This window comes from Oncorhynchus kisutch, linkage group LG3 (assembly GCF_002021735.2).
Source record: "Oncorhynchus kisutch isolate 150728-3 linkage group LG3, Okis_V2, whole genome shotgun sequence".
In the NCBI taxonomy this organism is placed as follows: Eukaryota; Metazoa; Chordata; class Actinopteri; order Salmoniformes; family Salmonidae; genus Oncorhynchus; species Oncorhynchus kisutch.
In genome coordinates, this window is record NC_034176.2 from 55,572,195 (window position 1) to 55,591,670 (window position 19,476).

The 19,476-nt window shown below is 42.4% G+C and overlaps 1 protein-coding gene across 3 annotated transcripts in view; it reads right to left on the reverse strand.

Annotated features, from left to right (window-relative positions):
- LOC109872740 (leucine zipper protein 2-like) overlaps positions 1-19,476 on the reverse strand; it is a 187,905-nt gene that overhangs the window by 50,399 nt on the left and 118,030 nt on the right. For all 3 annotated transcript variants that reach the window (XR_004206054.1, XM_031808604.1, XM_031808610.1), the window contains exon 5: positions 12,684-12,746. Coding sequence is in view for 2 of the 3 variants with exons in the window: in XM_031808604.1 (XP_031664464.1) it covers positions 12,684-12,746 (63 nt within the window). In the remaining variant the exon portion in view is untranslated. The remainder of the gene's footprint in view (positions 1-12,683; positions 12,747-19,476) is intronic.

Here is a 19,476-nt window from a genome sequence, read left to right on the forward strand (position 1 = left end):
CTTCAACCAAAATGCTACAGACCTATATCTATCCTATACCGCCTTTCTAAGGTCTTCGAAAGCCAAGTCAACAAACAGATTACCGACCATTACGAATCCCACCATACCTTCTCCGCTATGCAATCTGGTTTCAGAGCTGGTCATGGGTGCACCTCAGCCACGCTCAAGGTCCTAAACGATATCTTAACCGCCATCGATAAGAAACAATACTGTGCAGCCGTATTCATTGACCTGGCCAAGGTTTTCGACTCTGTCAATCACCACCTCCTCATCGGCAGACTCGACAGCCTTGGTTTCTCAAATGATTGCCTCGCCTGGTTCACCAACTACTTCTCTGATAGAGTTCAGTGTGTCAAATTGGAGGGTTTGTTGTCTGGGCCTCTGGCAGTCTCTATGGGGGTGCCACAGGATTCAATTCTTGGACCGACTCTCTTCTCTGTATACATCAATGATGTCGCTCTTGCTGCTGGTGAGTCTCTGATCCACCTCTAACGCAAACGACACCATTCTGTATACTTCTGGCCCTTCTTTGGGCACTGTGTTAACAACGCTCCAGGCGAGCTTCAATGCCATACAACTCTCCTTCCGTGTCCTCCAATTGCTCTTAAATACAAGTAAAACTAAATGCATGCTCTTCAACCGATCGCTGCCTGCACCTGCCCGCCTGTCCAACATCACTACTCTGGACGGCTCTGACTTAGAATATGTGGACAACTACAAATACCTAGGTCTGGTTAGACTGTAAACTCTCCTTCCAGACTCACATCAAACATCTTCAATCCAAAGTTAAATCTAGAATTGGCTTCCTATTTCGCAAACAAAGCATCCTTCACTCATGCTGCCAAACATACCCTTGTAAAACTGACCACCCTACCAATCTTCGACTTCAGAGATGTCATTTACAAAATAGCCCCCAATACCCTACTCAAATTAGATGCAGTCTATCACAGTGCCATCCATTTTGTTACCAAAGCCCCATATACTACCCACCACTGTGTCCTGTACGCTCTCGTTGGCTGGCCCTCGCTTCATACTCGTCGCCAAACCCACTGGATCCAGGTCATCTACAAGACCCTGCTAGGTAAAGTCCCCCCTTATCTCAGCTCGCTGGTCACCATAGCAGCACCCACCTGTAGCACGCGCTCCAGCAGCTATATCTCTCTGGTCACCCCCAAAACCAATTCTTCCTTTGGCTGCCTCTCCTTCCAGTTCTCTGCTGCCAATGACTGGAACGAACTACAAAAATCTCTGAAACTGGAAACACTTATCTCCCTCACTAGCTTTAAGCACCAGCTGTCAGAGCAGCTCACAGATTACTGCACCTGTACATAGCCCATCTATAATTTAGCCCAAACAACTACCTCTTTCCCTACTGTATTTATTTATTTTGCTCCTTTTCACCCCATTATATCTATCTCTACTTTGCACATTCTTCCACTGCAAATCAGCCATTCCAGTGTTTTACTTGCTATATTGTATTTACTTCGCCACCATGGCCTTTTTTTGCCTTTACCTCCCTTATCTCACCTCACTTGCTCACATTGTATATAGACTTATTTTCCTACAGTATTATTGACTCCATGTTTGTTTTACTCCATGTGTAACTCTGTGTTGTTGTATGTGCCAAACTGCTTTGCTTTATCTTGGCCAGGTCGCAATTGTAAATGAGAACTTGTTCTCAACTTGCCTACCTGGTTAAATAAAGGTGAAATTAAAAAAATTTAAAAATTCTACAATGTAAAAAATAGTTAAAATAAAGAAAACCCTGAAATGAGTAGGTGTGTCCAAACTTTTGACGCGTACTGTAAGTATTCAGATTTTTTGTTATGAGTCTCAAAATTGAGCTCAGGTGCATCCTGTTTCCATTGATCATCCTTGAGATGTTTCTACAAATTGATTGGACATGATTTGGAAAGGCACACACATGTCTATACAAAGTTCCACAGTTGAAAGTGCATGTCAGAGCAAAAACCAAGCCGTGATTTCGAAGGAATTGTCCAGACGAAAGCCACTCCTCGGTAAAAGGCACATGACAGCCCGCTTGGAGTTTGCCAAAAGGCACCTAAAGGACTCTCAGAACATGAGAAACAAGATTCTCTGGTATGATGAAACCAGGATTGAACTATTTGGCCTGAATGCCTTCTTTGGAGGAAACCTGGAACCATCCCTATAGTGAAGCATGGCGGTGGCAGCATCATGCTGTGGGGATGTTTTTCAGAGGCAGGGACTGGGAGACGAGTCAGGATCGAGAGAAAGATGAATGGAGAAAGATACAGAGATCCTAGATAAAAACCTTCCCAGAGCACTCAGGACCTCAGACGGGGGGCAAATAACTGTGCAGTGACGCTCCCTATCCAACCTGACAGAGCTTGAGAGGATCTGCACAGAAAAATGGGAGAAACTCCCCAAAAAGCGTCAAACCAAAGAAAACTCGAGGCCGTAATCGCTGACAAATGTGTTTCAACAAAGTACTGAGTAAAGGGTCTGAATATTTATGTAAATGTGATATTTCCGTTTATTTTTTTTAATACGTTTGCAGAAAATGTATAAAAAACTGTTTTTGCTTTGCCATTATGGGGTATTGTGTCTAGCTTGATGAGGGAAAAAAACGATTTAATACATTTTAGAATAAGGCTGTAACGAAACAAATTTTGCAAAAAGTCAAGGGGTCTGAATACTTTCCGAATACACTGTATGTGACGCAGCTAACTTGCCAGATATGGTCCCAACAATTTTGTGCCCTATGGATAATATCAAAGTGCAAAAATGCAGTGCAGAAATAGGTTAAATTACCAGAGATTCTCACATGGCCCATTATATTAGGCTATCTGTATTACTGGGGTATATCAGCCAATATGATAGATGTAGTTTGAAGAGAGCAGAGTTGGAGACTTTTTTCTCTTGAGCTATTTTTATAGCCTACCTTTTAGAAGTGGGATGGATTTCAAACAGAGGAATATAGGTGATCAATACTTATTTCTAGGCAATGTAGTAAACTATAGCCTAATCATATTTAGGGAGTACATTTCCTTGGAAAGAATACTACCCCGTGCTTTTCCGCCCATGCATAGGCTATAGCTCACTTTATTTAATTGAGAACACACCGCACCGGATCTTGCAGGAATGGCTACTGAACTTGAAGCAGCAACACTTGCTACGTTTTGCATTTAGGATGTAGCCTACCTTTTAGGAGGAAGATTTGCAGGCAGAGACAAATAAATGGGTAATCAATATAGGGCTTGAACACTATTACAGACTACAAAGGGAAGCACAGCCGAGAGCTGCCCAGTGACACGAGTCTACCAGAAAAGTTAATTACTTCTATGCTTGCTTCGAGACAAGCAACACTGAAGCATGCATGAGAGCATCAGCTGTTCTGGACGACTGTGTGATCATGCTCTCCGTATCCGATGTGAGTAAGACCTTTAAACAGGTCAACATTCACAATGCCACGGGCCCAGACGGATTACCTGGATGTGTAGTCCGAGCATGCGCTGACCAACTTCACTGAAGTGTCTTCACTGACATTTTCAACTTCTCCCTGTTAGAGTCTGTAATACCAACATGTTTCAAGCAGACCACCATAGGCCCTGTGCCCAATAACACTAAGGTAACCTGCATAAATGACTACCGACCCGTAGCACTCACTTCTGTAGCCATGAAGGCTGGTCATGGCTCACATCAACACCATTATCCCAGAAATTCTAGACCCACTCCAATTTGCATACTGCCTCAACAGATCTACAGATGATGTAATCTCTATTGCACTCCACACTGTCCTTACCCACCTGGACAAAAGGAACTATATGAGAATGCTATTCATCGACTACAAGCTCAGCGTTCAACACCATAGTGCCCTCAAAAGCTCATCACTAAGCTAAAGACCCTGAGACTAAACACCTCCCTCTGCAACTGGATCCTGGACTTCCTGAACTGCCGCCCTTGGTAAGGATAGGTAACAAAAAACTCCTTAATCATATCTCAGTTTATTCACTAATTTATGGCGCTGCCTACTCCTGATGATTCATTTTTCAAATCATATGAGCAAAAGTATTTTGCTTTATCTGGGACGATAAACCAAACAAAATAAAGGGTGCCCATCTATATAATGAATAGGGTGGGTTGAGATGATTAAATATAAAATCACTAAACCTCTCTCTAAAGGTGTCACTTATTCAAAAGTTTTACTTGAACCCTAAATGGTTCTCAAGTAGATTACTAAGAAAAGCTCATCCATTGCTTAAAAATGGCCTTTTTGCCTTTGTGCAGATTGCCATGTCTCATTTTTGATTCATTGAAAATGACCCTTTTTTCAAAGTATCTCTCTTTTTCAAACAAGCATTTAGCAGCTGCCTACAACTTCAATTTCACCCCCTGAAAAAAATAGAACAAATATTACAACAAATATTATGGCTATACTCAAATGTGCTGGTTGATGTTTGAAAAGGGTACTTTGTTTTTAAATGATATTGTCAATTGGAATGGTGGGGTTATGTCTTTCATGGAGTTATCAGAATTGTACGAGAAGGTCTGCTCAATCCAAGATTACAGCATTACCCCAAAAATGGAGGAGGCAGGTGGCAGCGGGAGGAGGTAGGGAACTGGTTTGTCTGCCCAATATAAAGGATCAAAACTGGCGGAGGAACAAAAATGGCATAAATAGGAAAGTATATCAGTGTCATTTGAGGATCAGGATGTTGAAAGCTGTGCCATACAGATTGCAAAATAGTTGGGAAGAGATTTTTGATGTACCGATCCCATGGTTGATATATATATATAAAACAACACAGGATTAAAGACTGTGCTTTTCGGCTAAAATTATTAGATAGAATTCTTGCCACCAACAAAAATATATATATTTGGGGTGTACAATCATCGAAGCTCTGCAGATTGTGTTGCGAGGATACAGAATCAATAGACCATTTTATTTTGGTATTGCCCTCAGGTAGCCTGTTTCTGATCTCGGGTTCAGGAATGGCTGAAAATGCATAACATTGATTTAAAATGTACCCTAGAACTAGTATTACTATTACTAATATACTAAAACTCTTAGTAAAAGTATTTATCTTCAACTCGCAATCTGTGGATTCTATTCGATTAGATAGATTGAAATTGTATGTTAAACATCACAGCATGGTTGAAAGATATATGGTGCGTAGATATCCGAAGAGGGTGGCCATGTTGGGATGTGGAATTGGAGACGAGTGGGAGTGGAGTTGCTGGGCGGGGGATAGAATGACGGTCAAAGATAAAAATAGAAGAATAAAACCAAAATAAAACATAACAATCTTGGAGGGCTGGTGGCCTGGCAGTTGGGAGCTGGTGGCTGATGGATTGCTTGTTCGGTTCCCCGTTTTTGACCTTGTGGGAAATCTGTCAACGTGCCCTTGAGAAGGGTGTTGACCCTGGTTGCTTCTGTGTGTCGCTCTGGATGGGAGTCCGTTAGATGACTAATGTGATGTCGTTGTTGCTTCACTGCAAGTATATTGCATGTTTTAAATATTCAATAAAAAATAAACTATAAAAAATGTAAAACTATCATGGTCCAAACACACCTAGACAGTTGTGTAGAGGACATGACAAAGCCTATTCCCCCTCAGGAGACTGAAAACATTTGGAATGGGTCCTCAGAACCTCAAAATGTTCTACAGCTGCACCATCGAGAGCATTCTGACTGGTTGCATCACTGCTTGCTATGGCAACTGCTCGACCTCAGACCACAAGGCACTAAAGAGGGTAGTGAGTACGTCCCAGTACATCACTGGGGCTAAACTTCCAGCCATCCAGAACCTGCATTGCCCCCCTCTTTTACGCTGCTGCTACTCTCTGGTTATTATCAATGCATAGTCACTTTAACTCCACCTACATGTACATGTTACCTCAATTACCTTGACTAACCTGTGCCCCCGCACATTGACACCGTACCAGTACCCCTGTATATAGCCTCGCTACTGTTATTTTTCTGCTGCTCTTTAACGATTTGTTATTTTTATATTTACTTTTTACTTATCTATTTTTTTACTTTACTTATTTTTCTTAAAACTGCATTGTTGGTTAATGGCTTGTAAGTAAGCGTTTCACTGTAATACCTGTTGTATTCGGTGCATGTGACAAATACTATTTGATTTGATTTGTATGCCTAGTTATTTTCCCCGGATTCTACTCTCTTCTACTCTCCCCTCTGTAGGACAGGGACCCTCTAAAATCAGTATGTCTACTGAGAAGGGCTCAAGTTATTTTAACTGCCAGTTTATCGTTTTTCACTGTACACTTGGCATTTTAAATGATTTTCTCCCTGTATGAATAAATTAGTACATTTTGGTTTGACCTTTTAAGCTGTTCAGTGTGCTTATGTACTGATCATCAAGCTAGCAATGCAGCATGAATATTGCAAAGCACAACTAAGACATGCCATTAGTAAGTACTTAAGGGGTGTCTGTCCAAATTATTCTGACAATTTAGTGAATGGGAGGGTAGATAAAGGACCACATTATTTTCTACCTCTTCAGTGAATTAAAGGAATACTTACGGATTTTTGCAATAAAACCCTTTAGCTACTTCCCCAGAGTAAGATTAACTCACTGATACCATTTTTATGTCTCTGCATGCAGTTTGAAGGAAGTTGCTTACTAGCGTTAGTGCAATGACTCGATGTCTATAGTAAATGCTAGCATGCTAGTAGATACCATACACTTCCAGGAATTGCAAGTTAGCATTGGCTTGCAAAACTACCTGCAACTTCCTTCTGCAGAGACAGAAAAATTGTATCCATGAGTTCATCTGACTCTGGGGAGGTAGATAAAGGGCTTTATTGCCAAAATCCCTAAGTATCCCTTTAAGGTTTCATACACAATATGACAAATTACAAATCCTGGGATCAGATTTGACATTTGGTCCTTTCATTTTTATTTATTATAATTCGCTACAATGACAAAGTTTGACAGTCAGGGAATCCAGGCGAATCAGCAAAAGATGGCTGCTTAAATGCAGGTGAATGCAGGTGCAGATGTTCGCTAGAGGATGATTGGAAGAGACACGTGTCACCCTCATCTAAATGGTCACCAATGAAAGCTTCATATAAAACTTCCATTAATCCTCAGAACTTTTCATACCCCATTCCCACCTGTCAGAGGGATCTCCTTCACACTCACTGCAAAGAGATTGAGTAGCTCATGGATCAGCTGTCTCCTACAGAAGTTCCTCTCTCATAGACTGTCATATCACAGCAGAAACGGTGTCTGTGTCGATCGCTCAATCCTTTTCTAGCTTTAATCCCAAAATGCACATCCTCAGCCTTAAAAGTAAATGATAGAAGATGAGTTTACAGCAAATTGCAGTCATAAAGATTTTCTGGTGACATGATCGGTTGAAACTGATACTTGGAAGGGCTGATGTGAAAGGAGCATGGTTTGTAAATTATTGTAACCAAGAGGTATCTGCACATGCAAATGACCCCATCACACCCACCGACAACATATTTTAATTCTGTTTCAGTGAACAAGCAATCCAAACTCAAGTCTTAAAAAGTTGTTAAAGTTGAAGAAGAAGACTAAGAACAAGAATAAGATCAAGAACAAGACCTCTATGCGCTAATATTTTATTCAAAAAGGAAAAACATGTAGCTTAGCTGAGGTCTGATTCTAATTGGAGAAGAAAGCTTCTAACCTTATAAGGGAGGTATGTAAAGGAATTGGCGGAGTCAAGGTCTTTACAAAGAGCTCATCAGAGCCCCGGATCAAGTGGAAACCCAGAGGTCTGAGTGTCCTGTCTTCATGGCAGACATGGCAATAATCTTACCAGGTCAACTTAACAAATCAGGCAGTTTCAGAGAGAAATATAAAATGGTCCCACTTTACACAAAGGGGTGGTTTCCCGGACACAGATCAATCCTAATCCTCAACTCAAACGCACATTTATTGGAGAATCTATTGACGCTTTTTAGTGCATGCTTAATCTGCATCCGGGTAACCACCTCCTTGTGTGCAAAAAAAACATGTAAATACAGTGTAGTTACATAGGTAGGTACAGTGTACCAATTACTATTACTATTACCAATTCAAATGTATATAGCGATACATAGTTCTGCCACAAAAATCATTAGTAAGATGAAAAGCTGATGGCCTTCAATGCCAGACCTTTCTAGCTACAGTATCAACAGAGGCCAATGCCTACAAAGTTTAACTAAGGAAGTATCCCTGATATTGAAGAAAAACAAGGTTCAATATGAATCAGCATCTGCAAGGCCCCATATTACTTATTAATGTGCCCAGGGAGATTCTAACCAGAATGGTTGGCAAACAGAATGGCGATGTAAACAGTTAATTCCATCCCCATTCAGATGTGTTTCATTGCGAGGGGTACTCTCTTTCAATAGTGATAACATGTTCTATGTGTAAGTTTATACAATCTGGATGAAGAGTTACTTGTCTAACAGAACACAGAAGGTGTTCTTTAATGGAAGCCTCTCAAATATAATCCAGTTAGAATCAGGAATTCCCCAGAGTAGCTGTTTAGGCCCCTTGCTTTTTTAAATGTTTTACTAACGACATGCCACTAACTTTGAGTAAAGCCAGAGTGTCTATGTATGTGGATGACTCAACACTATACATGTCAGCAACTACACCGACTGAAATGACTGCAACACTCAACAAAGAGCTGCAGTTAGTTTCAGAATGGGTGGCAAGGAATAATTTAGCCCTAAATATTTCTAAAGCTGAAAGCATTGTGTTTGGAACAAAACACTCACTAAACCCCAAACCTCAACTAAATCTTGTAATAAATCATGTGGAAATTGAGCAAGTTGAGATGACTAAACTGCTTGGAGTAACACTAGATTGTAAACTGTCATGGTCAAAACATATTGATGCAGTAGTAGCTAAGATGGGGAGAGGTCTGTCTATAATAAAGTGGTGCTCTGCCTTCTTAACAACACTATCAACAAGGCAGGTCCTACAGGCCCTAGTATTGTCGCACCTTGACTACTGTTCAGTCGTGTGATCAGGTGCCACAAAAAAGGACAGGAAAATTGCAATTGGCTCAGAACAGGACAGCACGGCTGGCCCTTGGATGTACACAGAGAGCTAATATTAATAATATGCATGTCAATCTCTCCTGGCTGAAAGTAAAGGAGAGATTGACTTCATCGCTACTTTTATTTATAAGAGGTATTGACAGGTTGAATGCACCGAGCTGTCTGTCTAAACTACTGGCACACTCAACTACTGGTACACCCAGCTCGGACACCCATGCATACCCCCCAAGACATGCCACAAGAGTTCTCGTCACGGTCCCCAAGTCCAGAGCAGACTATGGGAGGCACACAGTACTACATAGAACCATGTCTACATGGAACTCTATTCTACATCAAGTAACTCATATAGGCAGTAAAATTAGATTTAAAAAACAGATTGAAAAAAACTTATGAAACAGCGGGAGTGTGAAGCAACACAAACATTGGCACACACACACACACACGAATTTAGTACTGTAGATATGTGGTAGTGGTGGAGTAGGGGCCTGAGGGCACACAGTGTGATGTGAAATCGGTGAATGTATTGTAATGTTTTTAAAATTGTATAAACTGCCTTAATTTTGCTGGACCCCAGGAAGAGTATCTGCTGCTTTTGCAGCAGCTAATGGGGACACATAATAAATACAAATATTGACTCCAGACTCAACTGAGAGGCCTTATTATATCTGGTGATGACATTGAATGGAAGTATTTACTTATTGCCTAGTGTCGCTTTGGGCTTTGTGATAACTTGAGTCCATTTGACATTCAAGTTATCTATCAATCGCTTTCAGGTGTAGGGTGTTAAATTAGTCCTGCTCCCCCTCCGGTAATAGGGACAGAAGCGCAAGCCAGGGTGGCCCACTATCTACTCTCCTCTTTGCATATACTGCATATACTGCCGATAATACGGGAATTTAAAATAGTAGCCACAATCCGGTTATCTATGCAGATGACATTTCATTAATTATAACAGGACTGGAAGGATATATCTCTGTTCTGTACTGTAATTGATAAAAAAATGGTTTTCAGCAATTTCCCCAGACTTAAGACATGTCCTAATAAGACTGAGGAACTTCTGTTCTTATATGGTTATTTTAGACGTACATTTGTTTAAGCCTTTAGAAAGTCAATGCCAATGGTTTGACACAGTGAGATTAGAACACATCTAAATCTAAGCAAACTACTTCCATCTAGCCTCAGTGGCATTGCAGAGTGTAGTAAAAGCATGTCCATGTCCAATGACATACATTGTCTGAAAGGATATGACAAAGCTAGGATACCTCTCTGACCTACACAGTAGGAATGCACAACAGGTGAAACCTCTGTGTCTAGTGAAAAAAAGACACCCAAAGATGTCAAGATATTTTTCATGATACATCTGGTGTAGGATATGGCCAAGACTCGAAATGCGAAAGCTACAGCCGCCAAAGTAGTTCTCAGATGCCACTATCTACTACTGATGACCCCTCTGTATCAAGCTACAAAGACACTCACAACTGGAGAGATAGATCTGGCACAGGAAAAATCCAAGACTTATAATGTCAACGCTACAGCGACCAACTGATAGTGGAGCGCTGGCCCTACATAATGTACTTTCAAAGTGTTCACAGAGCCCATTTACAGTGCTTCTGACTGCCAGCAGAAATCTCAGAGGTTCTGCCCAAATACAACTTCAATGAACTGTGTAAAACATTTTCAATTGTAACTCTCCCAAATAACCAATGTTTATTTTCTGATTACAGTACAATTTGACTCACTCCTACATTGGTCAGACTACCGGAAGCACTATTTAACAAGCCTTTATTTGGCATAGTGATTGGTGTGATTGTGTGCCTTGCAAGTATTTTTAAAGACGTGATCAAGGATTTATACTGAACAAAAATATAAATGCAACATGTAAAGTGTTGGTCCCACATTTCATGAGCTGAAATAAACGATCCCAGAAATGTTCCATGCGCACAAAAAGCTTATTCCTCTCAAATTTTGTGCATACATTTGTTTACATCCCTGTAAGTGAGCATTTTTTCTTTGCCAAGACAATCCATTCACCTGACAGGTGTGGCATATCAAGAAGCTGATTAAACAGCATGATCATTACACAGGTGTACCTTTTTCTGGGGACAATAAAATGCCACTCTAAAATGTCTCAAGTTTTGAGGGAGCGTGCAATTGACTTTTGGCATGCTGACTGCAGGAATGTCCACCAGAGCTGTTGCCAGATAATTTAATGTTAATTTCTCTACCATAAGCCGCCTCCAACGTAGCTTTTGAGAATTTGGCAGTACATCCAACCGGCCTCACAACTGCAGCCCACTTGTAACTACTCCAGCCCAGGAACTCCCCATCCGGCTTCTTCATCTGTGGGATCGTCTGAGAACAGCCACCTGGACAGCTGATGAAACTGAGGAGTATTTCTGTCTGTAATAAAGACCTTTTGTGGGGAAAAACTCCTTCTGACTGGTTAGGCCTGGCTCCCCAGTGGGTGGGCGTATGCCCTCCCAGGCCCACCAATGGCTGCCTGCCCATTCATGTGGAATCCATAGATTAGGGCCTAGTGAATTTGTTTCAACTGACTGATTTCCTTACATGAACTGTAACTCTGTAAAATCATTGAAATTGTTGCATGGTGCATTTCTATTTTTGCTCTTTTCTAAACTACCAGCTAATTATAGTTTTTTTTTACTTAGAACTGTGGCACACAAAGGACTGTATCCTTTCATCTCCATGGTGACCACAGACAAGAATCTTGTATCTTCCCTCCTCTCATCTCCAAGCTGGCTCTCTCACCATAATGAACTTGGTGCTTGAGGTTTGAAGACCATCTAATTGGTCATTATGTAGTCCAATCATTGCCTCATTTACAGGTAATTTAGACCAATCTGTTGTACAACATTACAGCCATGTCCAATGTTACTCTCTGATGTGAAAACATCAACATTGACTGGAGTACTCCTAGGTTTGCTGGGGTCGCTTATGTTGCCTCTAGAGTTTGTTCTGGGAGTTTGCTGTGTAGTCACACACCCCTGCACAGTATTTCCCCCTTTTTGTTTTAGTAGAGCTAATAATGTCATAGAATGTCCCCTGACCTCCCTCGGGCAGTGTGAACGCTCTACCTCTCACCTGAATTTTTCATTGAATATTGTGGTAGCTTCTCATTTCTTTACCCAGGCTCTATCATGCTGCAAACCGTTGTGACTTCTGATTGATTACTTTCTTCTCCTCTGCCCTGGGGCATATGCCCTTAAACTATAGGATCTTGCGCCAGCCACGCTGCAGCCAGTAACTGCTCCCAGGTTGGCCAATTAGAAGGTCCCACGACACCAACCCTGTTCAAGGCCCCGAGGCTCTGACGAATTCAGTGCATCCAGTGGTATTAAGGCTCATAATAGGCCTCTCCACCAATTACATCATTCAACACTGACAGAATAAGGCCCTCGGTTGCCAATGGCTATCTGTGACCTTTGCAATCCAAAATGACAGCATCATATAGATTTAGAAAAGGATATCGAAACACATTACAAGTTCAAGTGATGTCGATAACCATATCATATGATACGATTACTAAGGCATTTCTCTGATGACTGACATTAACATAACATTTACAGGTCACGGTGATCATGAATTAGAAATGAGTCAGCCACGAGTCAGTAGGTGGGGAGAGCACAAGTACCTCCTGTTGCAGGTCCTTGATAGTTTTGGTCTTTTTCTCCATCTCCATCTTGAGAAACTTGATCTGTAGGCGTAAAATAAATCCAATTAATGACATGTGTTTTCTGACAGACTGTCAACTACATCTAAAATGTTGTGACATTTACATGAAAGGTATCATGAAGGTAGTAACTATCATCAACCATGCCAGCTATTCCTGCCTGCACTGGATTTCATCCTACTGTATGTTGTTGATGTTCTTGCGCTATCTTCAAAACAGTTCTATACATCCCAAGGTCAAACAACTTAAAATGATTCTCTGCCTTTAAAGCAGACTTCCTGCTCATGCTCCAAGTACCTCCATATGGTCATATTACACAGTTTTTACTGCTATTTTATTTAGCTTCTAAAGATTTACAAAAACACGTATAGAACTATGTCAAATATTATGATTCACTGCTGGTTTTGACTACGATTTATCGGAAATGGGTGTATCTAGAGTAGGTGGATTGACTGTTGGTGGGGTTGCTGTTTCTCATATTGGAGGCATTTATGCCCACGGTGGGCGACTGATTATTTTCCACTGTGTGATTAATATAATAGCCCATATGCTCATTGTGTCAGAGTGATATATTTGTTTATCGCAATCTTTTTATCGTAAGCTTGGCATGTCTCTGTAGCGCAGCCATTCCTCGTGTCCTGTATCCTGTACTGCAGTGTCCTGTAGTGCAGCCATTCCTCGTGTCCAGCCTCAAACGGCTGATGCAGATGGCGGCCCACTGCAGTGCAGGACTACATCTAAAAGACTCGATAGCGGGGGGAGATTCCAAATCCGATTCTGCTTTCTGTTTCACCTCTGCGACGAAGGATTCTAAGGGAAATGTTGTCCTTCAATGAGGTCATTGAGATTGTCCCAGGGAGGAAGGGGAGAGAATTCAAGGCCCAGCTGACCTCAGCTCTGAAGGCACCCGGGGGACTTTAAACTATGGCTAGGTGGTTGACACACTAATAACATCACAGTTCATGTTGGTGCATCTGGAGTTCATGCCTCTGCCCATGGGTAGGTCGATAACACATCCCAGCACAACGTTCCCTTTGGGCTGCGGCACGACACAATGAAATGATGGATGTAAAATAGAAAACTGTAGCATGCTACATTGTTAACATTTGACATGTTCAATTGTGTTATTACAGTATAATTAATTGATATGACTTACTGATAAATCGGAGCAATAAGCCTGAGCAGTGTTGGAGAGTTTATTGTGTTTCCAGAGCTATTATACAATTAAACTGTATATTGCAATGCACAGCATTTGCAACTAGTGTTACAAGTATAATGCCACATTTGCTATGATAGTGATGAAATAACCAGGCCAATCTTTTTCATCATGTTGTAATACTTTTTTGGAATGGGATGCCTCCAACTGGGAAATTCAATCATACATTTTTGTGTGTGGTTTATCTATTGGAGTTTGTGTACCTATTTTCTTGGCCTACCTAAAGTTGTTAATATTTTTGAAGTCTATTTACATGCAGCCCTCCTTAACTTTAGTGATGTCCGTTTTGTAGACTAGTCATCCAGAGGTAATACAATTGGATCTGTGTTTTATTGACAAGCACCACAGAACGCTAAGACAGTTATAGGTTTTGGGTCATCTAGTGTTGTTGCTACTGTCTCGTCTAGAGTAGCATTCATCCATGAATGGTTGTAATTTTTGGGGTGAAAATTCATGAAAGGTGGGCCTAATGTTCAATTATGCAGAGCAACTTACACACTAGCGTAGCAGAAATCAGCTCCGGGGGCCCATTGTGCCCACCATCTCACACCTAGAGTGCATTTGGAAAGACCCCTTGACTTTTTCAGACCCCTTTACTTTTTAAAAAACATTTTGTTACGTTCCAGCCTTATTCAAAAATTGAATAAATTGTATTTTCCCTCATCAATCTACACACAATACCCCATAATTTCAAAGCAAAAACAGTTTGACATTTTTCAACATTTGTTAAAAATAAAAAACTTAAATATAACATTTACAGAAGTATTCAGACCCTTTATTCAGTACTTTGTTGAAGCACCTTTGGCAGTGATAACAGAGTTGAGTCTTCTTGGGAATGACTTAGTACAAGCTTAGTACACCTGTATTTGGGGAGTTTCTCCCATTCTTCTCTGCAGGTCCTCTCAGCTCTGTCAGGTTGGATGGGGAGCGTCGCTGCACAGCTATTTTCAGGTCTCTCCAGAGATGTTAGATCGGGTTCAAGTCTGGGCTCTGGCTGGGCCACTCAAGGACCTTCACAGACTTGTCCCGAAGCCACTCCTGCGTTGTCTTGGCTGTGTGCTTAGGGTCGCTGTCCTGTTGGAAGGTGAACGGTCGTGCCAGTCTGAGGTTCTGAGTGCTCTGGAGCAGGTTTTCTTCAAGGATCTCTCTCTACTTTGCTCCGTTCATTTTTCCCTCGATCCTGACTAGTCTCCCACTCCATGTCGCTGCAAAACATCCCCACAGCATGATGCTGCCACCACCATGCTTCACCGCAGGGATGGTGCCAGGTTGCTTCCAGACTTGACACACTGCAGTCATCCCAAAGAGTTCAATCTTGGTTTCATCAGACCAAAGAATCTTTGTTCCACATGGACTGAGAGCCCTTTAGGTGCCTTTTTTTGCAAACTCCAAGCGGGCTGTCACGTGCATTTTACTGAGTAGTGGCTTTCGTCTGGCCACTCTACCATAAAGGCCTGATTGGTGGAGTCTTGCAGAGATGGTTGTCCTTCTGGAAGGTTCTTCCATCTCCACAGAGGAACACTGGAGCTCTGTCAGAGTGACCATCGGGTTCTTGGTCACCTCCCTGACCAAGGCCCTTCTCCCCAGATTGCTCAGTATGGGCCAGTCTTGGTGGTTCCAAACTTCATCCATTTTAAAATGATGGAGGACACTGTGTTCTTGGGGACCTTCAATGCTGCAGACATTTTTTGGTACCCTTCCCCAGATGTGTGCCTAGACACAATCCTCTCACGGAGCTCTATGGATAATTCCTTTGACCTCATGGTTTGATTTTTGTTCTGTGGGACCGTATATAGACAGGTGTGTGCCTTTCCAAATCATGTCCAATCAATTGAATTTACCACAGGTGGACTACAATCAAGTAGAAACATTTCAAGGATGATTCATGGAAACAGGAGGCACCTGAGCTCAATTTCTTTGTCTTATAGGAAAGGGTCTGAATACTTATGTAAATACGTTTTTATTATTTATTTTTTTGCAAAACAAATCTAAATCTTTCGCTTTGTCATTATGGGGTATTGTGTGTAGATTGATGAGGGGGAAAAAATGTATGTAATCATTAGAATTAGAATCAGAATTAGAATCAAGCTGTAATGTATGAATAATTTCCGAATGCACTGTATGTCTAAATTATATTAATTTTGTAAATGAATAATTTTGACAGTAACCCTCCTTTTTAATTTCCACATGTAGCAAGCAAAGTGTTTCTGTTGTCCAATCTACTTGGCAGTAGGTGAGTCAGAAAGACAATATAGTTTTCATGCATCTAGTTAGCCTATTCTTCAGTGGCGCCGGCAGCAGTCCGCCTCGGCCTCCTCACCTAATTGGCTATCAAGTTAAAAAAAAGTTTGGTGAATCAGGTTAGACTCGGATTTTTTTAAATTTTTTGTTTTTTTATTTAACCTTTATTTAACCAGGTAGGCTAGTTGAGAACAAGTTCTCATTTGCAACTGCGACCTGGCCAAGATAAAGCATAGCAGTGTGAGCAGACAACAAAGAGTTACACATGGAGTAAACAATTAACAAGTCAATAACACAGTAGAAAACAAAGAGGGAGTCTATATACAATATGTGCAGAAGGCATGAGGAGGTAGGCAAATAATTACAATTTTGCAGATTAACACTGGAGTGATGAATGATCAGATGGTCATGTACAGGTAGAGATATTGGTGTGCAAAAGAGCAGAAAAGTAAATAAATAAAAACAGTATGGGGATGAGGTAGGTGAAAAAGGGTGGGCTATTTACCAATAGACTATGTACAGCTGCAGCGATCGGTTAGCTGCTCAGATAGCTGATGTTTGAAGTTGGTGAGGGAGATAAAAGTCTCCAACTTCAGCGATTTTTGCAATTCGTTCCAGTCACAGGCAGCAGAGTACTGGAACGAAAGGCGGCCAAATGAGGTGTTGGCTTTAGGGATGATCAGTGAGATACACCTGCTGGAGCGCGTGCTACAGATGGGTGTTGCCATCGTGACCAGTGAGCTGAGATAAGGCGGAGCTTTACCTAGCATGGACTTGTAGATGACCTGGAGCCAGTGGGTCTGGCGACGAATATGTAGCGAGGGCCAGCCGACTAGAGCATACAAGTCGCAGTGGTGGGTGGTATAAGGTGCTTTAGTGACAAAACGGATGGCACTGTGATAAACTGCATCCAGTTTGCTGAGTAGAGTGTTGGAAGCCATTTTGTAGATGACATCGCCGAAGTCGAGGATCGGTAGGATAGTCAGTTTTACTAGGGTAAGCTTGGCGGCGTGAGTGAAGGAGGCTTTGTTGCGGAATAGAAAGCCGACTCTTGATTTGATTTTCGATTGGAGATGTTTGATATGAGTCTGGAAGGAGAGTTTGCAGTCTAGCCAGACACCTAGGTACTTATAGACGTCCACATATTCTAGGTCGGAACCATCCAGGGTGGTGATGCTAGTCGGGCATGCGGGTGCAGGCAGCGACCGGTTGAAAAGCATGCATTTGGTTTTACTAGCGTTTAAGAGCAGTTGGAGGCCACGGAAGGAGTGTTGTATGGCATTGAAGCTTGTTTGGAGGTTAGATAGCACAGTGTCCAAAGACGGGCCGAAAGTATATAGAATGGTGTCGTCTGCGTAGAGGTGGATCAGGGAATCGCCCGCAGCAAGAGCAACATCATTGATATACACAGAGAAAAGAGTCGGCCCGAGAATTGAACCCTGTGGCACCCCCATAGAGACTGCCAGAGGACCAGACAGCATGCCCTCCGATTTGACGCACTGAACTCTGTCTGCAAAGTAATTGGTGAACCAGGCAAGGCAGTCATCCGAAAAACCGAGGCTCCTGAGTCTGCCGATAAGAATATGGTGATTGACAGAGTCGAAAGCCTTGGCAAGGTCGATAAAGACGGCTGCACAGTACTGTCTTTTATCGATGGCGGTTATGATATCGTTGAGTACCTTGAGTGTGGCTGAGGTGCACCCATGACCGGCTCGGAAACCAGATTGCACAGCGGAGAAGGTACGGTGGGATTCGAGATGGTCAGTGACCTGTTTGTTGACTTGGCTTTCGAAGACCTTAGATAGGCAGGGCAGGATGGATATAGGTCTGTAACAGTTTGGGTCCAGGGTGTCTCCCCCTTTGAAGAGGGGGATGACTGCGGCAGCTTTCCAATCCTTGGGGATCTCAGACGATATGAAAGAGAGGTTGAACAGGCTGGTAATAGGGGTTGCGACAATGGTGGCAGATAGTTTCAGAAATAGAGGGTCCAGATTGTCAAGCCCAGCTGATTTGTACGGGTCCAGGTTTTGCAGCTCTTTCAGAACATCTGCTATCTGGATTTGGTTAAAGGAGAACCTGGAGAGGCTTGGGTGAGGAGCTGCGGGGGGGGCGGAGCTGTTGGCCGAGGTTGAAGTAGCCAGGCGGAAGGCATGGCCAGCCGTTGAGAAATGCTTATTGAAGTTTTCGATAATCATGGACTTATCAGTGGTGACCGTGTTACCTAGCCTCAGTGCAGTGGGCAGCTGGGAGGAGGTGCTCTTGTTCTCCATGGACTTCACGGTGTCCCAGAACTTTTTGGAGTTGGAGCTACAGGATGCAAACTTCTGCCTGAAGAAGCTGGCCTTAGCTTTCCTGACTGACTGTGTGTATTGGTTCCGGACTTCCCTGAACAGTTGCATATCACGGGGACTATTCGATGCTATTGCAGTCCGCCACAGGATGTTTTTGTGCTGGTCGAGGGCAGTCAGGTCTGGGGTGAACCAAGGGCTGTATCTGTTCTTAGTTCTGCATTTTTTGAACGGAGCATGCTTATCTAAAATGGTGAGGAAGTTGCTTTTAAAGAATGACCAGGCATCCTCAACTGACGGGATGAGGTCAATGTCCTTCCAGGATACCCGGGCCAGGTCGATTAGAAAGGCCTGCTCACAGAAGTGTTTTAGGGAGCGTTTGACAGTGATGAGGGGTGGTCGTTTGACTGTGGCTCCGTAGCGGATACAGGCAATGAGGCAGTGATCGCTGAGATCCTGGTTGAAGACAGCGGAGGTGTATTTGGAGGGCCAGTTGGTCAGGATGACGTCTATGAGGGTGCCCTTGTTTACAGAGTTAGGGTTGTACCTGGTGGGTTCCTTGATGATTTGTGTGAGATTGAGGGCATCTAGCTTAGATTGTAGGACTGGCGGGGTGTTAAGCATATCCCAGTTTAGGTCACCTAACAGAACAAACTCTGAAGCTAGATGGGGGGCGATCAATTCACAAATGGTGTCCAGGGCACAGCTGGGAGCTGAGGGGGGTCGGTAGCAGGCGGCAACCGTGAGAGACTTATTTCTGGAGAGAGTAATTTTCAAAATTAGTAGTTCGAACTGTTTGGGTATGGACCTGGAAAGTATGACATTACTTTGCAGGCTATCTCTGCAGACTCTGGATGGAGAGTGATTGCGTTGTTCAAGATGAATAAACAAAAGTCAAGATGTTCAAGATGAATAAACAAAAGTCAAGACCAAGTTGTGCACAAAAATGCCCTAAAAAGCTTTATCTGATCAAGCTTGCGCCAAATTACTGAAGATAACCACGTCACCA